Source organism: Crocodylus siamensis, chromosome 7, assembly GCF_052110815.1.
Source record: "Crocodylus siamensis isolate JL-2025a chromosome 7, ASM5211081v1, whole genome shotgun sequence".
NCBI lineage: Eukaryota > Metazoa > Chordata > Crocodylia > Crocodylidae > Crocodylus > Crocodylus siamensis.
Genome location: NC_143401.1, coordinates 20,084,241 through 20,106,381, shown reverse-complemented (window position 1 = coordinate 20,106,381; position 22,141 = coordinate 20,084,241). Strand labels below are relative to the sequence as shown.

Below are 22,141 nucleotides of genomic sequence, written 5' to 3'. Positions count from 1 at the left end.
TCCTCTTTATTAACAGGTTTTTTTAAAGGCATAAATTGAATAATAATTAATTTTGTTTGGCTGCTGTATTTTTAAGCCCATTGTTTCAGGGAAAAAACAAAAAGCAGCTTTATTTTCACAAGTTGTGTTTATATAATTGAATGACAAAATCATCTTACAAGGGTAGTTAGATCCTTTTGGAGTTAGCTTGTGAAATCAGTTCTAGCTTGGTACGTAAGGACACGCATATGCAGCTCTCATAAGTGATATTCCATTTGTTGGTAGGGGAAGGAAACCTGGGCTTGCACTCTGGGCCAGATATTGCTAGGAGTTATACTAGTATAAAATAGAAAGTTGTTATTTTTGATCAAGAGTTAAGGCCAGTACAGTTAGTGGCTTATATCAGGCAAAATGGCACTAGATTCAGATTTGGAGTAACATGGTTACAGTCTACCGTGAAAAGGTACCACAATTAGGAGCTACTCACATATTTCCATCTGCAGTTATATTTGGCTTTAATCTATGTCAATTTGTTTTAAGAAGCATTTGTTGCTACTGGAACTCATGACATAACCCTTCCCTGAGTAAACAGGTCAAATTCTGACATTGATTTTTCTGTCTTCAGCTTCCATTGGCTGCCTCGCTCTTTGAAGTCCTGATTCAGACCATCCTTCTTCAGCAAAACATTGAAACCGCATGCTTAACTGTATATACTCATGCTTAAGTCTCCTTGACTCTCTAAAATTTTGACTCCTAAGACCTGTAGGTACTTTGAAAATGTTCCTCCTAAGTGCTTCATTGAGGACAGCCTTAAACAAGTTTAAATGTTTTCCTGAATTGGGGTCTAAGAGTATATTTTTAGGAGCCCAAGTCTCACTGATTTCAGGTGGAGTGGGACAAGATTTTCAAAGGTGTCTGAAATTCAAAGGTGTCTGAATGCAAGTAGCTGATGGTAGAATTTAGCCAAAATATTTTCATTTCACATTTCCTGCAGCCTTTCTGTTTGTTACCCTGCATGTACACCTGTCAGAAGGGAAATAGAGAAGAAGGGGCCCTCCCACATTTTAGCCTAGCAATTTGTAGAACGTTTAACCAAGGGAACAGCAGACTTAGGTTCTAGGTCCCCTTCACCCAAAGTGCACCTGAACCACTATGTCCTTATTCACCAGGCCACACACTAGGTATTACCCAGGCCCCACTCTCCTCTCTTCTTGAAGGCCCACTGAACTTCGCATTTCATATTCATAGAATAACCTTGGATAATTTCTTCCCCATTGGAGGCAGGGGCCCAGGCAAGAACATAGATTTGGTGCCATGCTGATAGAAAACTGGTGTAACAGGGGAATTGGGCCCAGTACTGCTATACTTCCATTAAAGTAGCGTGGGAGGAGAACTGGGTCTAGGGCTATTCACTGACATAAAGCTAGTGTAAGTGAAAGGCGAATTTGGCTCAGTAGAGCCAGACTGCTGCAAAACTAGCACAAATGTGAGGAGAACTGAATGCAGTGGAGTCAAACTGATGTGGAATTGGTTTAAGCGAGCCTTGTGGAGGGACTGGGCTTGGCTGAACTGGTGTGATTCTGCCTGGAGGTCAGGACAGACTTTGAGTCCTTCCCTCCCTCTCTGCCCTGGGTCTCTTGCTCTTTGAGGGCTCCTTGCATACAGCATTAAAGGGAGTTATGAAGGAGAAACTTTTTCAGAAGAGTCAGTGGATCCACAATATGTGGGCCCCAAACTTGTGTTAAGGGTGGGTAAGTAGTGCTGTGGGCCTGCTAGAGCCCTAAAGCTGCCAGTGGGGGCCAGCCTTTTTGGCAAGCATGCCACAAGGTAAGCCCCACACCCGCCCCAAGTACCAGTCCAATCCCTTTTCCCTATCTGATTGTCTCTCTGCTTGCTACCTCCTTCCTGATCTGTTGCTCTGCTTTCTGCCCCCTGCATTGTCTGTCAGCGAGTTCCCTAATCCCTCCATGATCTGCTTTGTCTAACACACAGGCTGTCCATGCTACTTGTGGCATACATGCCACAGGTTGGCCACCCCTGCATTAAAGTATGTCTACACTGACATTTTGGATCAACCCTGAGAAACATTCTCAACCACCTTGTGTGGTATGTTTTACCTCTCTGTGTGGTATATGTTCCCCCTCCCCATGTGTATTGCTTTGCAGAGGCTTCAAGTCAAACACAGAAGAAGAGACAAGTAGGAAGCAGTTCAGTTCCTAGAAGGGATCCACTTGTATATAGCCCCTGCACATTGCAGTCTTCCCTCTCATGCATTATAGTTTGTCAGACCTCACAGCCATTGCAGTTCTGATGGGAGAATAAAGCAATAAGCATCATTCCTGTCATACCAAATTTGAGCCATGTGCTGACTTGCTTCGGTGGAATGTGCTATGATGCAGGGGCCATTTGCTTGTTTGTTTCATGAAGGAAAGTGAAAGACATGATTTCCCCTCCTGGGTCCACTTAGTGTAGTCATCTTCTGCCAAGCCCGTAATGTGTAGTCGAACTACAACACACATTTTAGAAAGCAACATCCTTTCTGGATTTAAAGACTCTGGGGCTGCTGGCAGACATTAAGACAGTTTCGTGATTAGGGGCTGGGGAATTTTATGCCCCATTCCTCAAATTGTGGGGCCTACCATGCCAGCCATGCATGGCAGGTCATGCAGTTCTGGGAATGGGTTATAAAGTTCCTCAACTCTAATTGTGTGACTACCAGTGCAGGGAGAGGAGTGGTACCTGCAGCTGGGGAGTGGGAAATTTCTTGCTCCCCAACTGTGCTTCACTCCCCCCTCAGCCCCCTACTAACATGGAAGTGGCAGCTGGGGAGCCAGGAGCTTCCTACTCCCCACATGTCACTTCCACAGGGATCTGGGAACACCAGCAAGTGAGCATGTAGCTGAGGCTCCCAACTGCATGTGGGCTTCTTAAAGGGCTAAGGTGTCAGAAGCCTAACATCGTGGAGCTCCCCCATTCCCTGCTGTGCAACGCCAGTTTCAAGAGGTGCCCGCACAAGCACCAGAAGATGGGAAAGCTCCCTCATTCCCAGCAGTTAGCACCTGGTGGCTCTGAGAGGCAAGTGCAACTGGCTGCATGTGTCTGGCACCCTTTTAAGCTGGGATATGCAGTCATGGATGGGAGAAGCTTCATAGATTTCATAGATTTCATAGACATTAGGGCTGGAAGAGACCTCGGGAGATTATCGAGTCCAGCCCCCTGCCCAAAGGGCAGGAAGTCAGCTGGGGTCATAGGATCCCGGAAAGATAAGCATCCAATTTACTCTTGAAGGTGTTCAATGTAGGTGCTTGAACTACCTCCGCTGACAGACTGTTCCAGACCTTGGGGGCTCGGACAGTAAAGAAATTCTTCCTTATGTCCAGCCGGACAGTAAAGAAATTCTTCCTTATGTCCAGCCTGAAGCGGTCTTGCAGGAGTTTGTGACCGTTCAACCTCGTCATCCCTTGGGGCGCTTTGGTGAACAGACGTTCCCCCAGATCCTGGTGGTAACCCCTGATAAACTTATAGGTGGCCATCAGATCACCCCTGAGCCTGCGCTTTTCCAGGCTAAAGAGTCCCATGGTTCTTAGCCTGTCATCGTAAGATCTGTTTTCCTGACCTCTGCTCTCCCATTTCCAGCTGTGCTCCTGACATCCTCTGGGGAAACAGCAGGGTGCAGCTGCCTTTGGGACCCAGAGCTACCCTCAGCCTGATCCTGCCAATTGGGGACGGGTGGCTTTGTTTCAGACCCCAGGGCTGCCTGGTGCCAGACCTGCTGAGTGTCAGGATTCAGCACTGGACAGCCCCAGCCTTGGTTTAGACCTAGGGCTGTTCCCTGCCCAACCCTCAGGATCAGGCAGGGAAGGGCTGTGTGCCAGACCCTGCAGCTGTCCCATACCATGTGGCTCCCCAGGACCCAGCACCTTAAAGAACTTTAACAAGTGGGATCTGCAGGGCAAGGTTCTTTAACAAACCACTATCACTGTAGGTCTAAATTACTTAACCTCCTAGGAAAAAAAACAGCATTTTAGCAGAACTTTTTTCCAGGTGTAAGCTAGTATTCAGCTTGTTAATCCCCAGAGGTCCATTTTGCTGCATCCTTCGATCACATTCCTTTCAGTAGAAAACACAGTTCCTTTCAGAAACAAATTCCTACTGACCCAGGAGACACATGGTTCTCCATTTATTTCAATGAGGAGCTTTAACCTCTGCTAAGGTTCCCCCTAGTGAATTGCACCCTGCCCTGACAGCTAGCCAGAACTTGTTAAACAGCCCTCCACCTGAAATAATTGCCCACCCGTGCTCTACCCTGTATCTTTTCTAATTCTAATACATCCTTTTTGAGATACAGAGACCTGAACTACACACAGTATTTAAGATGTGGCTATACAATGGATTTGTATAGTGGCATGAGTATATTTTCTGTTTTATTTTCAATTCCCTTCTTAATGATACCCAACATTTTATTGCCCTTTTTTTTGGTTGACACTGCACATTAGGCTGGTTTTCTTAAAGATCTGTCCACAATGACTCCAGGTTCTGTTTTCTGAGTTGTAAAAGCAAGTTCAGAACCCAGCACTGTGTATGTGCAACAGGTTATTTTTCCCCAATGTGCATTACCTTGCATTTGTCAACACTGACATTCATCTGCCATTTTTTTGCTCACTCACTTAGCTTTGTGAAATCTTTTTGCAGTTTGTTTGCTTCATCTTGGGATTCTGGAATAATTTAGTATCACCTGAAGACTTGGAGATATCACTTTGTACCCTCATTTCTAGGTCATTGATGAAAATGCAATTTATTGATATACAGTGATAGGAGATGAGAATAATAATGCAGGCAAGCCAAACAAAACAATTCCCCTGCCCCATAATTCTTTATCTACCAGTCCTAGGGTTGTCACAAAGGGAAGGTATGTTTGGCCAGTATGCAAGCTTCACCTTGTGGTTCTTTCTTGAATGTCAGAGGTCAGCAGCCTGGAGGTTAAGGACCAAGACCCACCCCCCAGTGGGGTGGGTGAGACAGGTTGGTGGTATGTCCTCTGTCCATGGTGGCCTTGGGTTCCTCCTTCGGGGACCCTTTGCTACCCCGTAATCCCTCCTTTTATATCCTTTTTCTCCTCTGATGACTCTTCATTCCCAGGCAGCATTGACTGGTTTCCCTGTGGTTGTCATACTGTCCATGTTCTTGTTCTGTCAGCATATTCCTTTGTTTCCCAAACCTATCATATGCACACATCTTAATTTGGTCATTTACTGGTGTCTTAATTTGGGTATGCCCTAGCCTCCTAATTTGATCCATCCACTAGAACTGGAAATCCCAGGGACTCTGCAGCTGTCCACTGTGACCTGGATATAACACAGCACACCTATCTCATTTTATGGATACACTGTTCATCTTTATAATTTCCCAGGATGTTTAGACAGGATGTCTGTCTTCAAGGAAACTTTGTCACAAACAAGCTTTTAGAAACCAATTAACCTTTGCCATTCCCCTGGACCATGGGTGACTGGTGCTGCCTTAGTCAGGGGGGGCACATGCCCCCCCCCCCCAGTGACCAGATCTCATTGACCGGGGGAGAGAGGGTCCCCATATGGCCAGTACTGCCGATTGGAGGGGAGGTCCTCCCTTGGCCAATCCAGCTGACTGGGGTGGGGGGTGCATCCTCTACAGCCAGTTGTGAGACAGCCAACCACTGTTGCTGCTCACTATGACGGCTTCCGGAAGCTGCAGCTGCAGGTGCTTCTAGGAGAGCCACGGCACTCCACTCCCCAGCCAGTGCTTGCAGGGGGGGCACTGGTGCTTCTGCTTGCCCCCCACCAGCCCATCACCTAAACAGCAAGTGCAGCCGGTCAGGGGGTGATCAGCTGTGCTGGGATGTGTCCTGGCTGACCTGCTTTGTTGGGTGATGTTGCCTGTTGTCCTGAGTTGAGGTACAGCAGCATGATACATGTGCCCAGAGAATCACTTGCTGGGGAACACCTGAGGTGCACCTCTGTCAACAGGAAAACCTGGGTAGGTTCTCCTGGGGCCTCAGGAGCCCAGTCTTCCAAGAAAAATCCAGGGGCATGCAGAATCAGGGTGAATTCTTTATAGGGTGAATTCCACTGTACCTCATTAAATTGCCATGGCAGGGGGTCGGACTTGATGATCTACTAAGGTCCCTTCTGACCCTAGAAACTATGAAACTACGAAATTCTTGTGTGTGATCCTGTAAAGGTATGGGTATAACAGCTCTAACCCATGACTCCCTCAAAACATGGGTGCACTGGCTAGTGTTCCTTTAGCACCTTCTCTCAGCATCCTCAGGTTGGACTTCTTCACTGGGCCCCTTCCATTGAAAGGGCTGAGTCACCTATAGAAAATACTCAGAAGATCTAGCAAGGTTATAGCTAAAGTGGCATGGAGAAATGGCAGCTGGGGAGGAAAGTATTTGCAACTTCTGGTCCTTACTGTGAAGGAGCCTTAGTGTAAATGAGAATGATGCTGGCTGTTGGTTAAGAATAAGGAACATATATTTTGGATGGACATATTGGCTAGGGACAGACATTGCACATAAACCAGTTTAAGTGAATGGAACTTGGTCTAAATCTGTAACAGAACAGATGTTCAGTGCACATCAAATGGTTTGAAAATGGCTAAAACCAGTTTGAAATAAACCTGGTTGAATGTAGTATCAGACTTACCTGATTTGGGTGAAACTGGTTTATGTAATGTCTGTCCCAGACCCCTTCTTGTTTAACTTAAGCCAGAGTGCCACAGCATCCCAAATGCTTTGCAGCCCTTGGCAGGGCTCTGCTAGTACTCTGGCAGAAACTGCAGACACAGCAACATCTTCCTGGATTCCCCTTGCTCCACTCCTCCTCACCACTCCCTGCTCAAGCAGGGATTCCCCTCTTGCACAGCATGGACCATAGCAAGCATGGGCAACTGGTGCCACCTTACTCAGGGGGGGCACATGTCCCCCAACAACCAGTCAGCGACTGGGGGGGTGGTCACCGACTGGCCAATCCCACCGAACGGGGGAGGGGGGTTCCCCCCACAGCCTATCTCACCAACTGGGGAAGGGCGAGTCCTCCCACAGCCGATCTCACTCACTGGCTTCTGGAAGTGGCCGTGGCACTTCTGAGGGTGGCCACAGCACTCCCACTCCCCAGCTAGCACATCAGCGCTCCTGCTGGCCCCCCTAACCATCACCTAAGTGGGAAGCGCAGCCTGTCAGAGGGTGCACCAGCAGTCCAGGGGGTGCACGTGCACTCCTGTGCACCCCTATGTGTCGCCACTGGTAGCCAGCATGTGGTATGCTGGCTAATGCTGAGAGGGGTCTGTATAAGGCAGACAGGACAGTGTCCACTTAAGGCTTTTTAGAGCTACTCAACAGGTAGCTGGTAGTGTCCCTCCATTCCTCCTCAGAAAAAAATGTTTCAGAAGAGCTTTAACTAATGAGAGAGGCTTTTGTTTTCTGGACAGGATGATAAATGCTGTCAACTCCCAGTGTAACTCCCTGTTGTGTAAGTAAAGGGAAGGAAGGGCTGCTCTAGTGTCCCCTGACTTCTAGCTTGAGCCACTGCAGGCATGTGCCTATATTTCTTCAGTCCAGAGGGGATGTCTGTGCAGTTACGAACTGGTTCAGCCTAGCCAGGTTAAACTAACCTGAGAAGATTGAATCAATTCAGGCTCAGGCTTTTTGAATGTCTGTCCCTAGCCATTATAGGCCAAATTCCCATCAGGTATAATTCAAAGTAACTCTGACTTCAGTGCAGATCTGGTAACTTACACAAGCAGATGTGGTCCTATAGTTGGATTTATAAATTATTCTGATATTGAATTATTGTGGAGGAGAAGAACCCTGGGGAAGTGAATTCAGAAAATCACAAAATATACACAATGTTAAAATGTTAATAGCAAGTATTTCTCCAGGGAATTAAGTCATCTTTTAATAGTCTACAATAATGATCCAAGAGCCATTAGTTTGCACTAGTGATCCTGCAGTATTTTGGATTACTTCAGCACCAACAATGACTACAGTAGTCATTTATAAAGAAGGTTCAGAGTGCATAATTAGATTCAGGTGATACACATCTACATATTGCTGTATGGCAACATGGCTACAGCACCATGCTTTAGTACTTCCAAAAGGGCAGTAACCATTTATACTGCATCATCACCATGCGCAAGACACACGGTTAGATTTCACCGCTACTTTACCGTAGCAGTGCACTAAAATGGTAGAGGGCACTGCTATGGCAAAATAGCTGCCGATCATGTATAGACTCATGTGATCACTATGCCACTGTGGTGCACTGTACGGCAACATTGCATGTCATTACAATAACATAGGACAGTGTGTAGATGCTCCTGTAGAGTAGGAAGCAGCTGCTACTGTGTCATACTTGAGATCCCTCTGGGGCTAAAATGAAATGCAATATTTGAGAGGGGAATGAAAGGTTAACCTTTTTTCATAATTCACTCTTATTTACCATTCCAGAATCCTTTCAAGTTGTGGTAAGAGGCAATGGCTTTTATCATGCAAGAAATATTGACCAAGTTCTCTGCAGCTTCAAGATCAATGACACCATTACTATCAGTAAGTTGCCAGGCTGACAATTTTATAACCCAGTGCTGCCAAATCTGCCTGCGGGACCATAAATGGGAGTCTTTGCATTGTCTTTAATTGGAGTTGGCTAAGCCCTTAAACCCACAGTAAGAATGAAATTCATCTTTGTGCAGTCCCAAGATATGTGATCCACTAAGTTGTACTTTGAGGGTTTAATTGGGACTTAAGTAGTATATACATGATGTATAAAACAGGAGTGAATTTCATCTTTACTTGGCATGAACAACTAAACTAATGTGACTTTCCATCCATTCTAATAAAGCCCAGTAGGAGCTGGGATGTGAGTGTGGAGGCCTGGGTGGGGCAGGGAATGAAATTGTCCTCTGTTCCCTTTAATGGTATAGGAAAAGGTGGTATGAGCCTGGTTCTACTTTGTGGGGAGGGAAGGGGAGTGATGTAGTCAGAAACTGTTTGGGAGTTTGTAACCAGCTGCTGGTGTCTGTTCATATCCTCTGTGAAATGATTTGGTGAATCTCAGCCTGATATCCATAGTACAAAGCTCCCATTGCATAACTATGCTAAACTAGGCATCTGGTGGCAGCCTCAGTATTCAGGCAAAGGGCTGAATAGGCTAAAGTAACTGAGCCTCCCTCACATCTCCTTCTCCACCAACAGGCAACATGCGTCTGTCAGGAGTGTGGCTGTGGGAGTTAGCACCACTTATTCCCATGCCACCTCCCTTGGCTGAATACAATAGGGCTTTTATATGACATGTCTGTCCATCAAAAACTTCCTTTCAGCAGTTAATTCATTTACAAGGCAATGCCCATGAATTGCTCCTTCTTTTCCTGCTTTGGCTGCTTGGTCAGACACTATGTTAAGGAAATGCTGGTGGTCTCTCTCACTCCACTCTCAAACGCCCTTTGCCAGAGGTAGCAGTTTGTTTCCTCATGGGTTTCCAGGTGAACAGATGGCCAGACTTTGGGCTTTCTTCTCTTTGTCACTATTCATCAAGCAGCATGTCTATTTGCATTTGGTAGTGAGAATGCTAGGGCAGACCTAGAACTGAAATATGCACAAAGGAAAGCACCATAATTCTACAGCCATTCCATCATGGCCTTCCCTGAGCCAGATCCTCAGCTGGTGTAAACTGACATAGCTATATTAAGGCAACACTGATTTAAGCCATCTGGGGATCTGTCCCTTTGTTGTCTTAGCTCAAAATCATCAATGTTCTTTCCCCCTTCACTCTCCCCCTTTAGACAACGCAGCAGAGGGGCCAAGGGGTACTAATGTCAGGGAAAATGATCTCCCCTCTCAGCTATGGATGAGTATGGACAGTCCAGGAGGCAGAGTCGGACAATTTACATAGTGGCTTCTGCTGCTGATACTCTTTGCATGAACTCTTGTACAGAGAGAGAATTTGGTCTCTAGGATTCATGCATCTTTCCCCAGACCTTAATTAGCATGTCTCGGAGGCTCTCTTGGGGCTCCATTTGTCCCCACTCACCCCAGCCCCTGGGCTGCACTGTGCCATGCCCCCCAACCTGCCCTGTACCCACTGACAGTTCCCCCCACTTTACTCCCTTGTGCAGCTCCAGGAGTGGCCAACGTCACCTGCCTGCAGCTGCTGGGCTGCACTGGGCCCCTACCCCCATCCCTTCCTTAGCCCCAGCCTCACTCCCTCTCTGCCTCACTGCCATGGGAACGTATCCCTATTTGTTACCTTATAAACTGGGTTCCGTTTATGCAAAGTCTATTTATGCACAGTTTTCTGGGAACACATATACTGCATAAAATGAGGAAAACCTTTACCTCACTTGCACCCTGGACCAGTCTGTCCAGGCTGTGCTCAGACTGTGATCACAACCAAGACTCCATTGTAGTGTCGATGTACCTGAGCCACATTTAAACTACCTAGCTCAGGTGCCGGTAGCAGTCTAACCATGGTGTCATAGAGCTTTATTTTCTGCTTAATCTGCTTTTAGGGCTAATTTTCTAATTAATCTGCCTGTTGGGCTAATTTTGCAGCTGGTGGTGCTGAGCCCTGTGCTGCTATGGCCTGACTAATGCTAGTACTTGAGCCAGCTAGCTCACGTATATCTACCCTACATTGCAGTCACAGTGTAGACATACTGTGTGTGCCTGTCACCTGCAACCTTATTCCAGTCCTGTAGGCCCCTTTTTCAAGAGTATCCAGATGGCTTGCCCCGAGCAGACTACATAGCCTTCAGCTGCCAGTCAGCTGTCTCAGTTTGGGCAAACAGCTGGTATCTATCCAGCTAACGGGGAAGCTCCTTCCCTTTTCTCAGCCCCTAATCAATGAAGCCAAAGCCATCCCCATTACAGTCATGTTTCGTATTTCACATGTGAAGTCAAGACTGCAAACATCTATAACCATCCGAACATGGAAAATGATTTCCTTTCTGTGTTGTTGTGCCATCCACTGCAAACCCTTATTATAATGCATAGCTGTAGACTTGCCCACTCGAAAATGGAGCTCCTTAGTGAGTAATTTTATATAAAAAGAGACATACATTTTGCAAAAAGACAAGTTGCACAATACGAGGTTCAATATTGAGATGAGCAGTCCTGATGATGCCCATTTAATGTTACAAGCCTGAAGATATCACAACCGCTAATTAAAATGATAACAAATACCACTATGATGATTTCCACCCGCAGCAACAAGACTTTCTGAGTACAGCTATGAATAAACAGTGTCATCAAAAGTATGCTGACAGTCAGATCCTGAGAAGTGCTTAATATCTGTATTCTTCATTTAAAGTCAGCATTTGTCCATTGTTTGGCACTTTCAGGATCCACAGCTCATTTTATGCATTACATTTTTTATTGTTTCCTTTCAGGTGAAAAACCAACTGTTGTTCAAGATACCTATTTGCTTTGCCCTGCACCAGTAATAGAAGATATTGGACAGTAAGTACTGCTCTCAGGGATATGTTTGAGGAAATTATCCAGGTGCACATCTGCAAGGGTCCAGCAGGGGAGATCATAGCTTCATAGTTAGTAGGGTCAGAAGGGACCTGAGCAGATCATCAAGTCCAACCCCCTGCCATGGCAGGAAAGAGTACTGGGGTCAAACGACCCCACCAAGGTGATTGTCAAGCCTTGTCTTAAAGACCCCCAGGGTAGGAGCCAGCACCACTTCACTTGGAAGTTCGTTCCAGATCCTAGCCGCCCTGACAGTTAAGTAGCGCCTCCCAATGTCTAATCTGAATTTACCCTCTGCCAGCTTGTGACCGTTATTTCTAGTCACTCCTGGTAGTGCTCGGGGGAGCAGGGACTCCCCCAATGCCTGCTGATCCCCCTGACTAGTTTGTCCACAAGATCCCCCCTCAGCCTTCTCTTGTGGAGACTGAACAGGTTCAGGTCCTGTAGCCTCTCCTTGTAGGGCCTGCCCTGCTGCCCCCTGATCATGCAAGTGGCCCTCCTCTGGACCCTCTCCATGTTGTCCACATCCCTCCTGAAGTGCGGTTCCCAAAACTGGATGCAGTACTCCAGCTGCGGCCTGACCAGTGCCGCATAGAGGGGGAGGATCACCTCCTTGGACCCGCTTGAGCTGCATCTATGGATGCATGACAAGGTGCGGTTGGCCTTCCTGACTGCATCCCCACACTGCCGGCCCATGTTCATTTTGGCATCAGTAGATCCTTTTCTGCCTCTGTGCTGGTGAGAAGGGAGTTCCCCAGCCTGTAGGTATGGTACTGGTTCTTCCTCCCCAGGTGCAGCACCTTGCACTTGTCAGTGTTGAATCCCATCCTATTCTCGTCCGCCCGCCCCTGTAACCTGTCTAGGTCTGATTGTAGCCTATTCCTTCCTTCTAGCATGCCCACATCCCCCAACATCTTAGTGCCATCAGCAAATTTGAACAGGGTGCTTTTGACCCCCTCGTCCAAGTCACTGATGAAGATGTTGAACAGTGCGGGCCCGAGGACCGAGCCCTGCGGAACCCCACTGCCCACGTCCCTCCAAGTCGAAAATGACCCATCCACCAACCACTCTCTTGGTGCGGCCCTCCAACTAATTTGCAACCCATCTAACCATGTAGGCATCAATGCCACAGTCCCCTAATTTCTTAATGAGAATGGGGTGAGAGACAGTGTCGAAGGCCTTCCCAAAGTCTAGAAAGCCTACATCCACTGCGACACCTGCATCCAAGGATTTGGTGACTTGAAGCTAGCGAGCGAGATCGGCTGTGGGAGGACTCACCCCTCCCCAGTTGGGGTGCGGCCCTTCAGCCAGTTGGTGACCCATTTGACTGTGTGGGTGTCGACACCACAGTCCCCCAGTTTTTTAATGAGAATGGGGTGAGAGACAGTGTCGAAGGCCTTCCTAAAGTCCAGAAAGATTATATCCACTGCTACCCCTGCATCTAAGGATTTTGTGACCTGGTCATAGAAGGCCACCAGGTTGGTTTGACAGGACCTGCCTCGAATGAACCTGTGTTGGTTGCCCCTAAGCTTAATCTCCCCCGCTGGCTCCTCGTGGACAAGTGCCAGGATAATTCTCTCAAAAAGCTTACTTAGGATCGAGGTAAGACTGACTGACTTATAGTTTCCCGGGTCCTCCCTCCTCCCTTTTTTGAAGATGGGAACCACGTTGGCCCTCTTCCAGTCTTCTGGCACCACACCAGAGCACCACGAGTGCTTGTAAAGCCATGCCAGGGGTCCCACAATGACCTCAGCCAATTCCCTCAGCACTCTGGAGTGGAGATTGTCCAGACCAGCTGATTTTAAATACATCCAGTTGCTCCAGGAGTTCCCTGACTAGATCCTCACTGACCCTTGGCCTAGGTGCACCTCCCCTGGGGCCTGAGGGGAGCCCAGCGGGGGGCTGATCCTGTCCCTGCTCAGGAAAATGGAGGCAAAGAAGTCGTTAAATAGGTTAGCTTTGTCGTCTGGTGCGACGACCACTTTTCCCAGTGTGTCCTGCAGGGGCCCGACATTACCTGGAACCTTATTTTTGCCCCCTATGTATTTAAAAAAGGACTTCTTGTTGTCCTTGATCCGGGAAGCTAGTCCCAGTTCCATCTCGGCCTTGGCCTTCCTGACTGCCCCCCGGCATCCCCAAGCAACCACAGAATAGTCCTCCCTGGTGATGGCCCCTCCCTTCCATTGGGTGTACGCCTCCCTTTTAGCTAGAAGACATTCCCGGATGCTTCTGGTGAGCCATGGGGGCTTTTTCACCCTCCTGCTCCCTTTGATCTGTGTTGGGATTACCTCCCTTTGGGCTTGAAGGATCGTCTCCTTAAGGAGCGACCACTCTTGGACACCTGGCTCCCCTCCCCTCCAGGACCTCAGTGCTTCCCCGACTATTCTCCTTAGCTCATTGAAGTCCACCCTCCTGAAGTCCAGGGCTGCTGCCTTGCTGCAGGCGTTTGCCACCTTGTGCTGGATGGTGAATTCCAGCAGGTGATGATCGCTGTCGCCCAGGTGGTTGAGCACCCGCAGGCCCCTCGCCAGGTCATCACCCGCGGCCAGCACCAGGTCCAACAAGGCATCTCCCCTGGTGGGGCTGTGCACCTCCTGGGTTAGATGGAGGTCCTGCATTTGGGCTAGGAACCTACGTGAGTGGTCAGATCTGGCTGACTGCTTTTCCCAGCAGATGTCTGGGAAGTTCAGGTCACTCATGATGACCACGTCCTTCGACCTAACTACCTCCGTGAGCTGACTTAATAATTCCTGGTCTATCTCTTCCCCTTTGTTGGGAAGTCTGTAGTAGACCCCCACCGTTAAGTCTCTTTCCCCTCGACTGCCTTGTATTCTAACCCAGAGCACTTCAGTGTGCCCCTCAGCACTTCACTGTGACCCTCATGCTTAGGGGCAACCAACATGGGTTCATTCGAGGCAAGTTGTGTCAGACCTGGTAGCCTTCTATGACCAGGTCACAAAATCCTTGGATGCAGGTGTCGCAGTGGATGTAGTCTTTCTAGACTTTGGGAAGGTCTTTGACACTGTCTCTCACTCCATTCTCATTAAGAAATTAGGCAACTGTGGCATCGATGCCTACACGGTCAGATGGGTCGCAAATTAGTTGGAGGGCTGCACCCAGAGAGTGGTAGTGGATGGGTCATTTTCAAACATGGGTTCATTTGAGGCAGGTCCTGTCAGACCAACCGTGTGGCCTTCTGTGACCAGGTCACAAAATCCTTGGATGCAGGTGTCACAGTGGACAGCAATTCCAGGCATCGCCTTTGTCAGGGGACACAAAATTAGGCAGTGGCAGCTGATCACACCAGAATCAGCAAGGTGGAAGCCCATGCTGCTCTGTGAATTATGGCTGCTTTAGGCACAGAACTGCCATGCTACACCTCTAGGTGCAATATGTTATGAAATCATAATTATATGATTATATATATAATCATATAGGTTTGTATTTATTAGCCCTGAGGATTCTTCAGTTCCTTACATCTTGCATTGCTATTCTCATGTGGTAGCATTTTACATATGCTTTACACAGGGTAAATGACAACAGGATAAATGATACAAGGACAAGAGGATAAGGCTCACTTTTTGTGGATTGCAGTAAATAAAATCATTACTGATTTTAAACCAGCGTAACCAAGAGCAGTATGTGGTTCTCTGCTCCGGAGTGGCATACTTATGACCATTGACAGCTAAATTCCTGATAGTAGTAGACTTACACATTCTTCAGAACACAGTCATTTGAGCTAGGTGCAAAGCTGTGCAGATCTCTTCAGTTTCAGTTTGTAGGAACCAGTACAGATCTTTCCTTCAGCTTTGCTTGTATTGCTTTAAATATCCTGAAATCTGAAAGCAGAAAACTCATGAATACTTCTTAGTTTTACATTTAAACTGCAATTGGTAATATGTGAACACTGTAAATCAACCTGTGCTTGCAAGCCTTTCAGCCTACCCCAGGCTGGGCTTCAAATCTGTAACTAGACCTGGAGGGAGGCAAGTTTCACATGGTTCTAGATTTTGTCTCCAGTGTGTCACCTGTTGGTTGGGCATCTTGTAATCATTCAGCATTGCTGGAGATTTAAGTTAACAACCCTCAACACCCCCATAGAGGAGAAACCAGTCTGTGGGAACTAGACTAGTGAGTAGAGTGGTGTGAATTGTTTCTGTTCATTTTGAATGTTAGTGAGAAAAGGGGAGAAGAACATCAGGTAAAGCCTTCCATCAAACTTCTCCATTTTTAATAAAGTCTAGAGCTCATTCACATTTTATTTAGCATTCAGTAAGTTTTCCATTTTTGACAGCCAGTGATGTCAGCTGCTCTGCCAACCTCAGCAGCTTCTTCCCTTACTCCAACACCTGTGAAAGTTAGCAATGAATAATTCCCTAGTTTACTTCCCTGCAATCCCCTGGGTACTTACATACTGTAGTAAGAGGGAAGATGCAAGTACTCAGACACTTAAGCAGGTACAGATTTTGATTCCTGGGGCACATCCTAGGCCTGCTAGGGCAGCTGGGAACATGCACTTTCAACTAGAGCCTGAGACTGCGTTCAGCTACGCTGGCACAAATCTAGTTCAACTTGACTAACCATGGTGGAGTTAGTCAAAGTTTATACTAGTATGAATGAGAGCACACTGTGATCCTATCCTACATTTTTCTTTGCTGCAGACAGACATTATTACAAATGCCTAAGGCTAGGAAGGTATTATTACAAATGCCTAAGGCTGCGAGTCACTGTACTAGTGCCCTTTCCCTCCAGGTAGGATGGAGTCCTTAATAAAGAACATATGGCCCAACTTAATTAAGCCAACATATAAAAAGCCTGGCTCTTGGGCAAGCAGACAGACAATTGCAGGTAAGCACCTGCAGTCACATAACTGCCTTGGCTAGGCAGACATGTTATCTGCAGGAGCCAAAAACTAAAATATGGCTGGAATGAAGAGAACAATGAGTATGACGATGACACTAAAAATAAGCATATCTTTTTGTGCTTTAGGGTGGTTTTTCTACAAGTCAGCATGAACAATGGCTTGACGTTCATCTCCAGCTCTGTTAGCATCACCAGCACACAGTGTGTAAGTAATGATGTGGGGTCTGACAGAAAAACTCTGGTCACCTGGGGAATAAAGGGTTGTTCTTTAGGGGAGGGATCCTAAATGAACCGAAAGTCTCTGCAGCTGCCACGCACAGTTATAGACCTGATCCCAGCAATGCACTGAGGCTGGATGAGACTAATCCCCCACTGACTGCAGCAATGAATAGCTCTTGACAGACTTGCATACTAAATCAACAGAATACTCCCCCTTCAGCCTGCAAGAAAGAGATGGAGAAAGAGAGAGAAATTTAAGTCCTGGGCAGGTTGAAGGAACTGAGAAGAGTCATCCAGCCCTTCAGGAAATACTGGATTCTATCATGGGAACTCAAAGCACGAAGTCACTCTCTCAACAAGCTCTTAAGGAGAGAAGGTTCTTTGGGTTTGTCACGGGCACCTTTGGGTGGACTGCAAATGTAATTTCATAGGTATTTCATAGACATTTGGGCTGGAAGGGACCCTGGAGGATCATCGAATCCAGCCCCCTGCCCCAGGGGCAGGAAGTCAGCAGGGATCATAGGACCCCAGCAAGATAAGCATCCAAATGTGTCTTGAAGGCGTTCAAAGTGGGTGCTTGAACCGCCTCCAGTGGCAGTCTGTTCCAATAAAGTAATCCTTTAGTAAAGGCCACTGTTGCTTGTTTTCTGCCCCCCTGTATAGTTCATATTCGCTAGGGGACAGGTGCAGATCTGGAGGGTTCAATGGTGTGATTGCACCCCACTTTGAATGTGCAGCACATGCACAGTGATTTCTATTGCTGAGAGCTTTAGTCATGGACACCAGTTGTGCCAAACAGTGTCAGGGAGCTCTCTGTCACATCCCACTTTTCAAAATCCTAGGTTTACTCCTGCAGAGGGATTTATATTTGCCATTGGAATGACAGAAGAATTCTCTTCTCCCAGGGTGCCATGAATAAGGATTGTAAAAGGGCAACAGCTCCAGGCTCTCTCAGTCAAGAGAGCTTTGTGTGCTGCTGATATTGATGGAAGGAGGTGAGAGAGATGGCTGGGAAAATCAGCTCTTCCAGTCTAATGTCAGGAGGACTGGCTAGCCCAAAGAAGAATAGTAATTAGCCATTAAAACTGATATTTCACAGAAGTTTAATCATAGAAACAAAACTAAGTAGCTCATTAATAGACAAGCAACCTCCTCACTACACCTCACGTGAAAGGATAGTCCACACCCCATACTAGTGTAAATCAGTGAAGATCAACAGAGTTACCGCCACTGATACCAGCTAAGGATCCAGCCCCAGATGTTTTATGCTACAGGAAGGTTATCTAAGCAATTGGATACTAGGCATTTTGTATCACAGTAGTGGGCCTAAACCCAGATTTGGTCACTGTTGTGAGAATCTGGAGGCTATTTCATGGCTCATTCCAACACCAGCATCCTCGTAGGTGCTCATTGGGTCCCCGTTTGGCAGTCTCAGTGTAGAAGTAATAAAAAGTGGGACAAAAACAATGACTGAAAGTTGGGAGTCTACATCTGCTCAGTAGAGGTGTCTTGACTTTTTCAGCCACCAGTCTGGAGTCATTTACCTCAGAGCCGTAAAAAGTCACAGTGTTAAGTTACTCAGAATTTATCATAGACATTTTAGTCATTTTACCTGATTTCACAACTACCTCCAAATTTTGCATTTTACATGAACTCTAGTAGAGGGAGATTTCACACACAGGAGACAAGAAATTTTCACATTTTAACCCAATGTCACCTTCAAAATAATCTCATAATCACAATCTCTTACAAAGGCAGGTCTAGTTTTGAGCTTACAGTGAAACACAACTGTTAACCTATTGTTGTGCATTTAGCTACCAATATTTCATACAGTTTTAAGGGAAACTGCACTCTAAGCCATAAAGACGATCCCTCCCCGTTAGAGCTTAGATGGAGGAGGCTCGTATCACCACTGGCTGGAGCTAAACAGAAGACTGAGCTCTCAAAGGTTGTTACTCTGGCACTTTGCATCAGCACTGCCTTCACTGGTAGCTTTAAAACAAACAAGACAAAGGAACCTGATGCTCAGCTGGTGTAAATTAGCCTTTCTCCACAGAAATCAGATTCTACCGTCTGAAGATCTGGCCCACTTTTTCCAAATAAAGTTTCTGGGTTGTCCAGAATCTCATGCATTTAATGCTGTCTTTATCAATTTAGGGACTCCCTGCGTTTCCTTTTCTCTTTCGTCTCCTTTTCTGTGAGTGGCAATCACCTGGCCCCATCAGCCCTTGCTCTTGGTTGGCTCTTCTGCACTGTCCTTTTCTTAACAGTAAGTGCCTTCTCTTTACTTGCTCCCTGAGTCTTCAGCTCCTGTGTGACCCCCTGCACTAGTTCTTGCTTTGTTGCATGAAGTCTGCTATTTTCTTTTCAAGTCCTATTTCACTACAGTGCTTTGTGTATTTTATCTTTGAAAGGAAACTTTAGTTGCTTTTTTCCAGCAGCTCCTAGCAAGTGTATTAATATTTTATACATAAGCATTTAGGATTGGAAAATTAGGATTCCTGGGGACAAAACATACATTAACAGGAGCTCATGGCTGTGTATGTGTGTGTGACCAGTGTAGTGTATTGACTGCTCCACTTTTTTTTGTACTGAAAGAAATCCTACATTTTTGCCTGAGTAAAGGCTGAATAACATGTGAATCAACTAGGTCCCTTGGATAGTTGCTTAAGAAAGACCTGAATAATACTTTTAAAACAGGACCTCAGTGTCTGTGCCCAAGTTTACATAACTTGGACCAACTTTTATTTATTTTGCCTCTTCTCCATTTGATGGAAAAACAAATACAATTATGGAGAAATAAATACAAGTCACCTCAGACAATAAAGAAAATGCCTGTTATAGAATAGGTCAGATGTTAATTTGTACTTTCTAATCACATAAATTCAACATATGGATTGTAGATTTAACTAAGGAAATCTCATGGATTTTATTATTCAACAACTTCCTACCTCCTTTCCCATCCAACCTACTGTCCGTCCATGCTCTCTGAGCTGTACTCTACCTGCTTACAGCTCCCATTCCAGCCCACTTCTAGGTGTTCAGCCTCTCTTCCAACATATCTCTAGTCCCTCTTAACCATTTATCACCTACCCTTGGCCCTTTCACTGTTTTGCTATAGGATTTTGCATCTTCTCAGTTGATCCTGTTTCAGTGACAATGCTGAGAAAAACCTTTCATCAAACTCAGGAAACCTAATCTAAGGTCATGGGCACTGAAGATGTTTCCATTAGCACAGGAAAAGGGAACACTAAGGCAGCCAGGCTAAAGTGTTGCCCCTAGCTCTTAACACCATACACAGGCCCATGTAAACGATAGGTTCCTGGCTGCAACATCCCATCCTGTCATGAGAATTAGTTGCTATTTAAAAATCCCTGAGTTCATAGAAGACATTGTAAGGTACTGGAAACAGGTGCAGGCAGTATATAAGGGTCAGTGTGATTCGGTATTGGCTAGTGCTCTATTAAGGATATCGGTAAAGTGATATGGAGATCCATCATGACTTGTGAGCTTACTTAAGTGAAGTAGAACAAATAATTTTGGGTGTGGGTAAGGCCATGAAGATTAATTTAGTAAAGCTAAATTTTTGGGAGGGCTCCAAACTCAGGGATAGATTTTTCCAAATAGCTCAGATCCTACTTAGAGTCCAAAATAAAGGGTTGGGTTATCAGAACTCAGTGTTCTTGAGTAATTGGCTGCTTTGAAAGTCCGATTAGAAGCGTCACAGTGGGAGGTACCGTATGCTAGTCTCCTTTAGAAAATGTGGCCCACATTGGCATGTGGACAGCTTGAAAAGCCTAAATGGTCCTAAATGCCTAGTAGACTACAATGCTGTCTACGCAGGGAAACAGAGTGAAAGCAAGACACAAGGATATCTGAGTTGCTTACACATTCTTTGTTCCAAACATGTAGTTTGCTCCTAATTTACTTCTACCCCTTCAATGAGAGACTAGTCTGCATACATGAATAGCTAGGATTCTGCAGTCTGAAGTCACAGCAAATGTCACACTGAGGGCACTGGGGGGTCTCACCCACACTTCTAGGCCTCCTTTTAGGAAAGCACTTCAAGCACTTGTTTAAATTCCATTGACTGTTGGATCATAACTGTCTTTCATGAACAGGGGTGCTCCCCTGAAGCAGGGCTTTAAAGATTAACTAGTCTTACTGAATACAGTGCCAATAAGAACAGTTACTGATTGTATATTCTTTATGTAAACCGACTAAAAATCCATAGCGCATAAAAGGTGACTTGTTTTTCCATGTCTAAGACCTCAACCTGCTGCACTTGTAACACATTAATGTAATGTGGAAATCACCATCTTGTTTTCAGCTGAGTGGGACAATCCTTTTCATCGCACTCTTAATTCTGTTTCTGTTACTGGCACTGGCTCTCCTGTGGTGGTTCTGGCCTCTGTGCTGCACAGTGGTAAGTGTGGACTTTGTTTTATCATCTCTCTGCCAGAGGCTGGAGTTAAAAACCTGGAGGGATGCACAGTAGACAGTGACCACAGCAAATGAGCATCTTTATTTCTTTAGGGGAAAAAAGTGAACATGTTTGGAAAGCCTTTCTTTGTGCATGAAACATGCACCTGTCTCATTGACTTCAGTGGGACTTAAGTACATGCTTAAAGGTAAAAAGGAGATTAAATGCTCTGCTGATTCATGTCTAAGTGAGACAGCATTAGCATCATTAGAACATGGAACCTGGAACCACTTTACTACTGACTTTGAGTAAGTCGTTCACATATGTGGCCCTGTGCCAGGGTTAATTACCTCAACTGAGGAGTGGAGCCAGTTGGCCCACTTGCAAGGGCACTAAAGAAGCTGTGCTACTCCAGGTTTAGGATGTAGTGTCCATGGATTTCAATTGTTTGTTCTAGCAGAGTGCTGCTGAGCATGGTAAGGGAGTGATATAGTTAGATTTTAAGTGCCTGAATCATGTTTGACAATAGGATGTATTTATCTATGGCCATGTCTACATGAGACACTGACTATGCAGTAGCCCAAGACTACTGCACAGTAGTGTCATGTGGCAGCAACCATGATGCGATACTACTGCACAGTAGTCTCAAGTGACTGTACAATCAGCAAGGCAAAAAGGCCATTCATTGATGTTACTGCACAGTAACTTGGGTTACTGCGCAGTCGTTTAGTACTTATTTATAGAAGTATTTAACAACTGCGCAGTCAGCGTCTCATGTTGATGTGGCCTATGTCACTTACACTTTGCAACATTGAATAGAGCAATGCCTACATGTTATATAAGATGGATTATTATGGGTGCAGTATTATTTTATTTTGGAAACTCTCATTTGTCAGGACTGTGGGAATCAACTCCCCTGTACAGTTCAGGGAAATTTTTAGCATATAAAATATGAACCCATATTTTTGGTGATTTAGCATGTGACTATGAATAAACACCTGATTCACAGGGGCAGGCTTGGCCACCTCTCACCTGCACCAATTTGACATTTGATGAAAAGGAATTAGACTAATTCACAAAATCATAGAAAAGTAGGGCCAAGTGGGAAAGGATAGATACTGAGCAAAAAAGTGGGACTTGCCTATAATGTG

At 46.0% G+C, this 22,141-nt stretch overlaps 1 protein-coding gene across 2 annotated transcripts in view; it reads left to right on the top strand.

Annotated features, from left to right (window-relative positions):
• Positions 1 to 22,141, top strand: part of ANTXRL (ANTXR like) — a 94,419-nt gene that overhangs the window by 37,130 nt on the left and 35,148 nt on the right. For both annotated transcript variants that reach the window (XM_090057286.1, XM_090057285.1), the window contains exons 11-14: positions 8,465 to 8,563; positions 11,401 to 11,470; positions 16,475 to 16,553; positions 20,898 to 20,993. In XM_090057286.1, the coding sequence (XP_089913412.1) occupies positions 8,465 to 8,563; positions 11,401 to 11,470; positions 16,475 to 16,553; positions 20,898 to 20,993 (344 nt within the window). The remainder of the gene's footprint in view (positions 1 to 8,464; positions 8,564 to 11,400; positions 11,471 to 16,474; positions 16,554 to 20,897; positions 20,994 to 22,141) is intronic.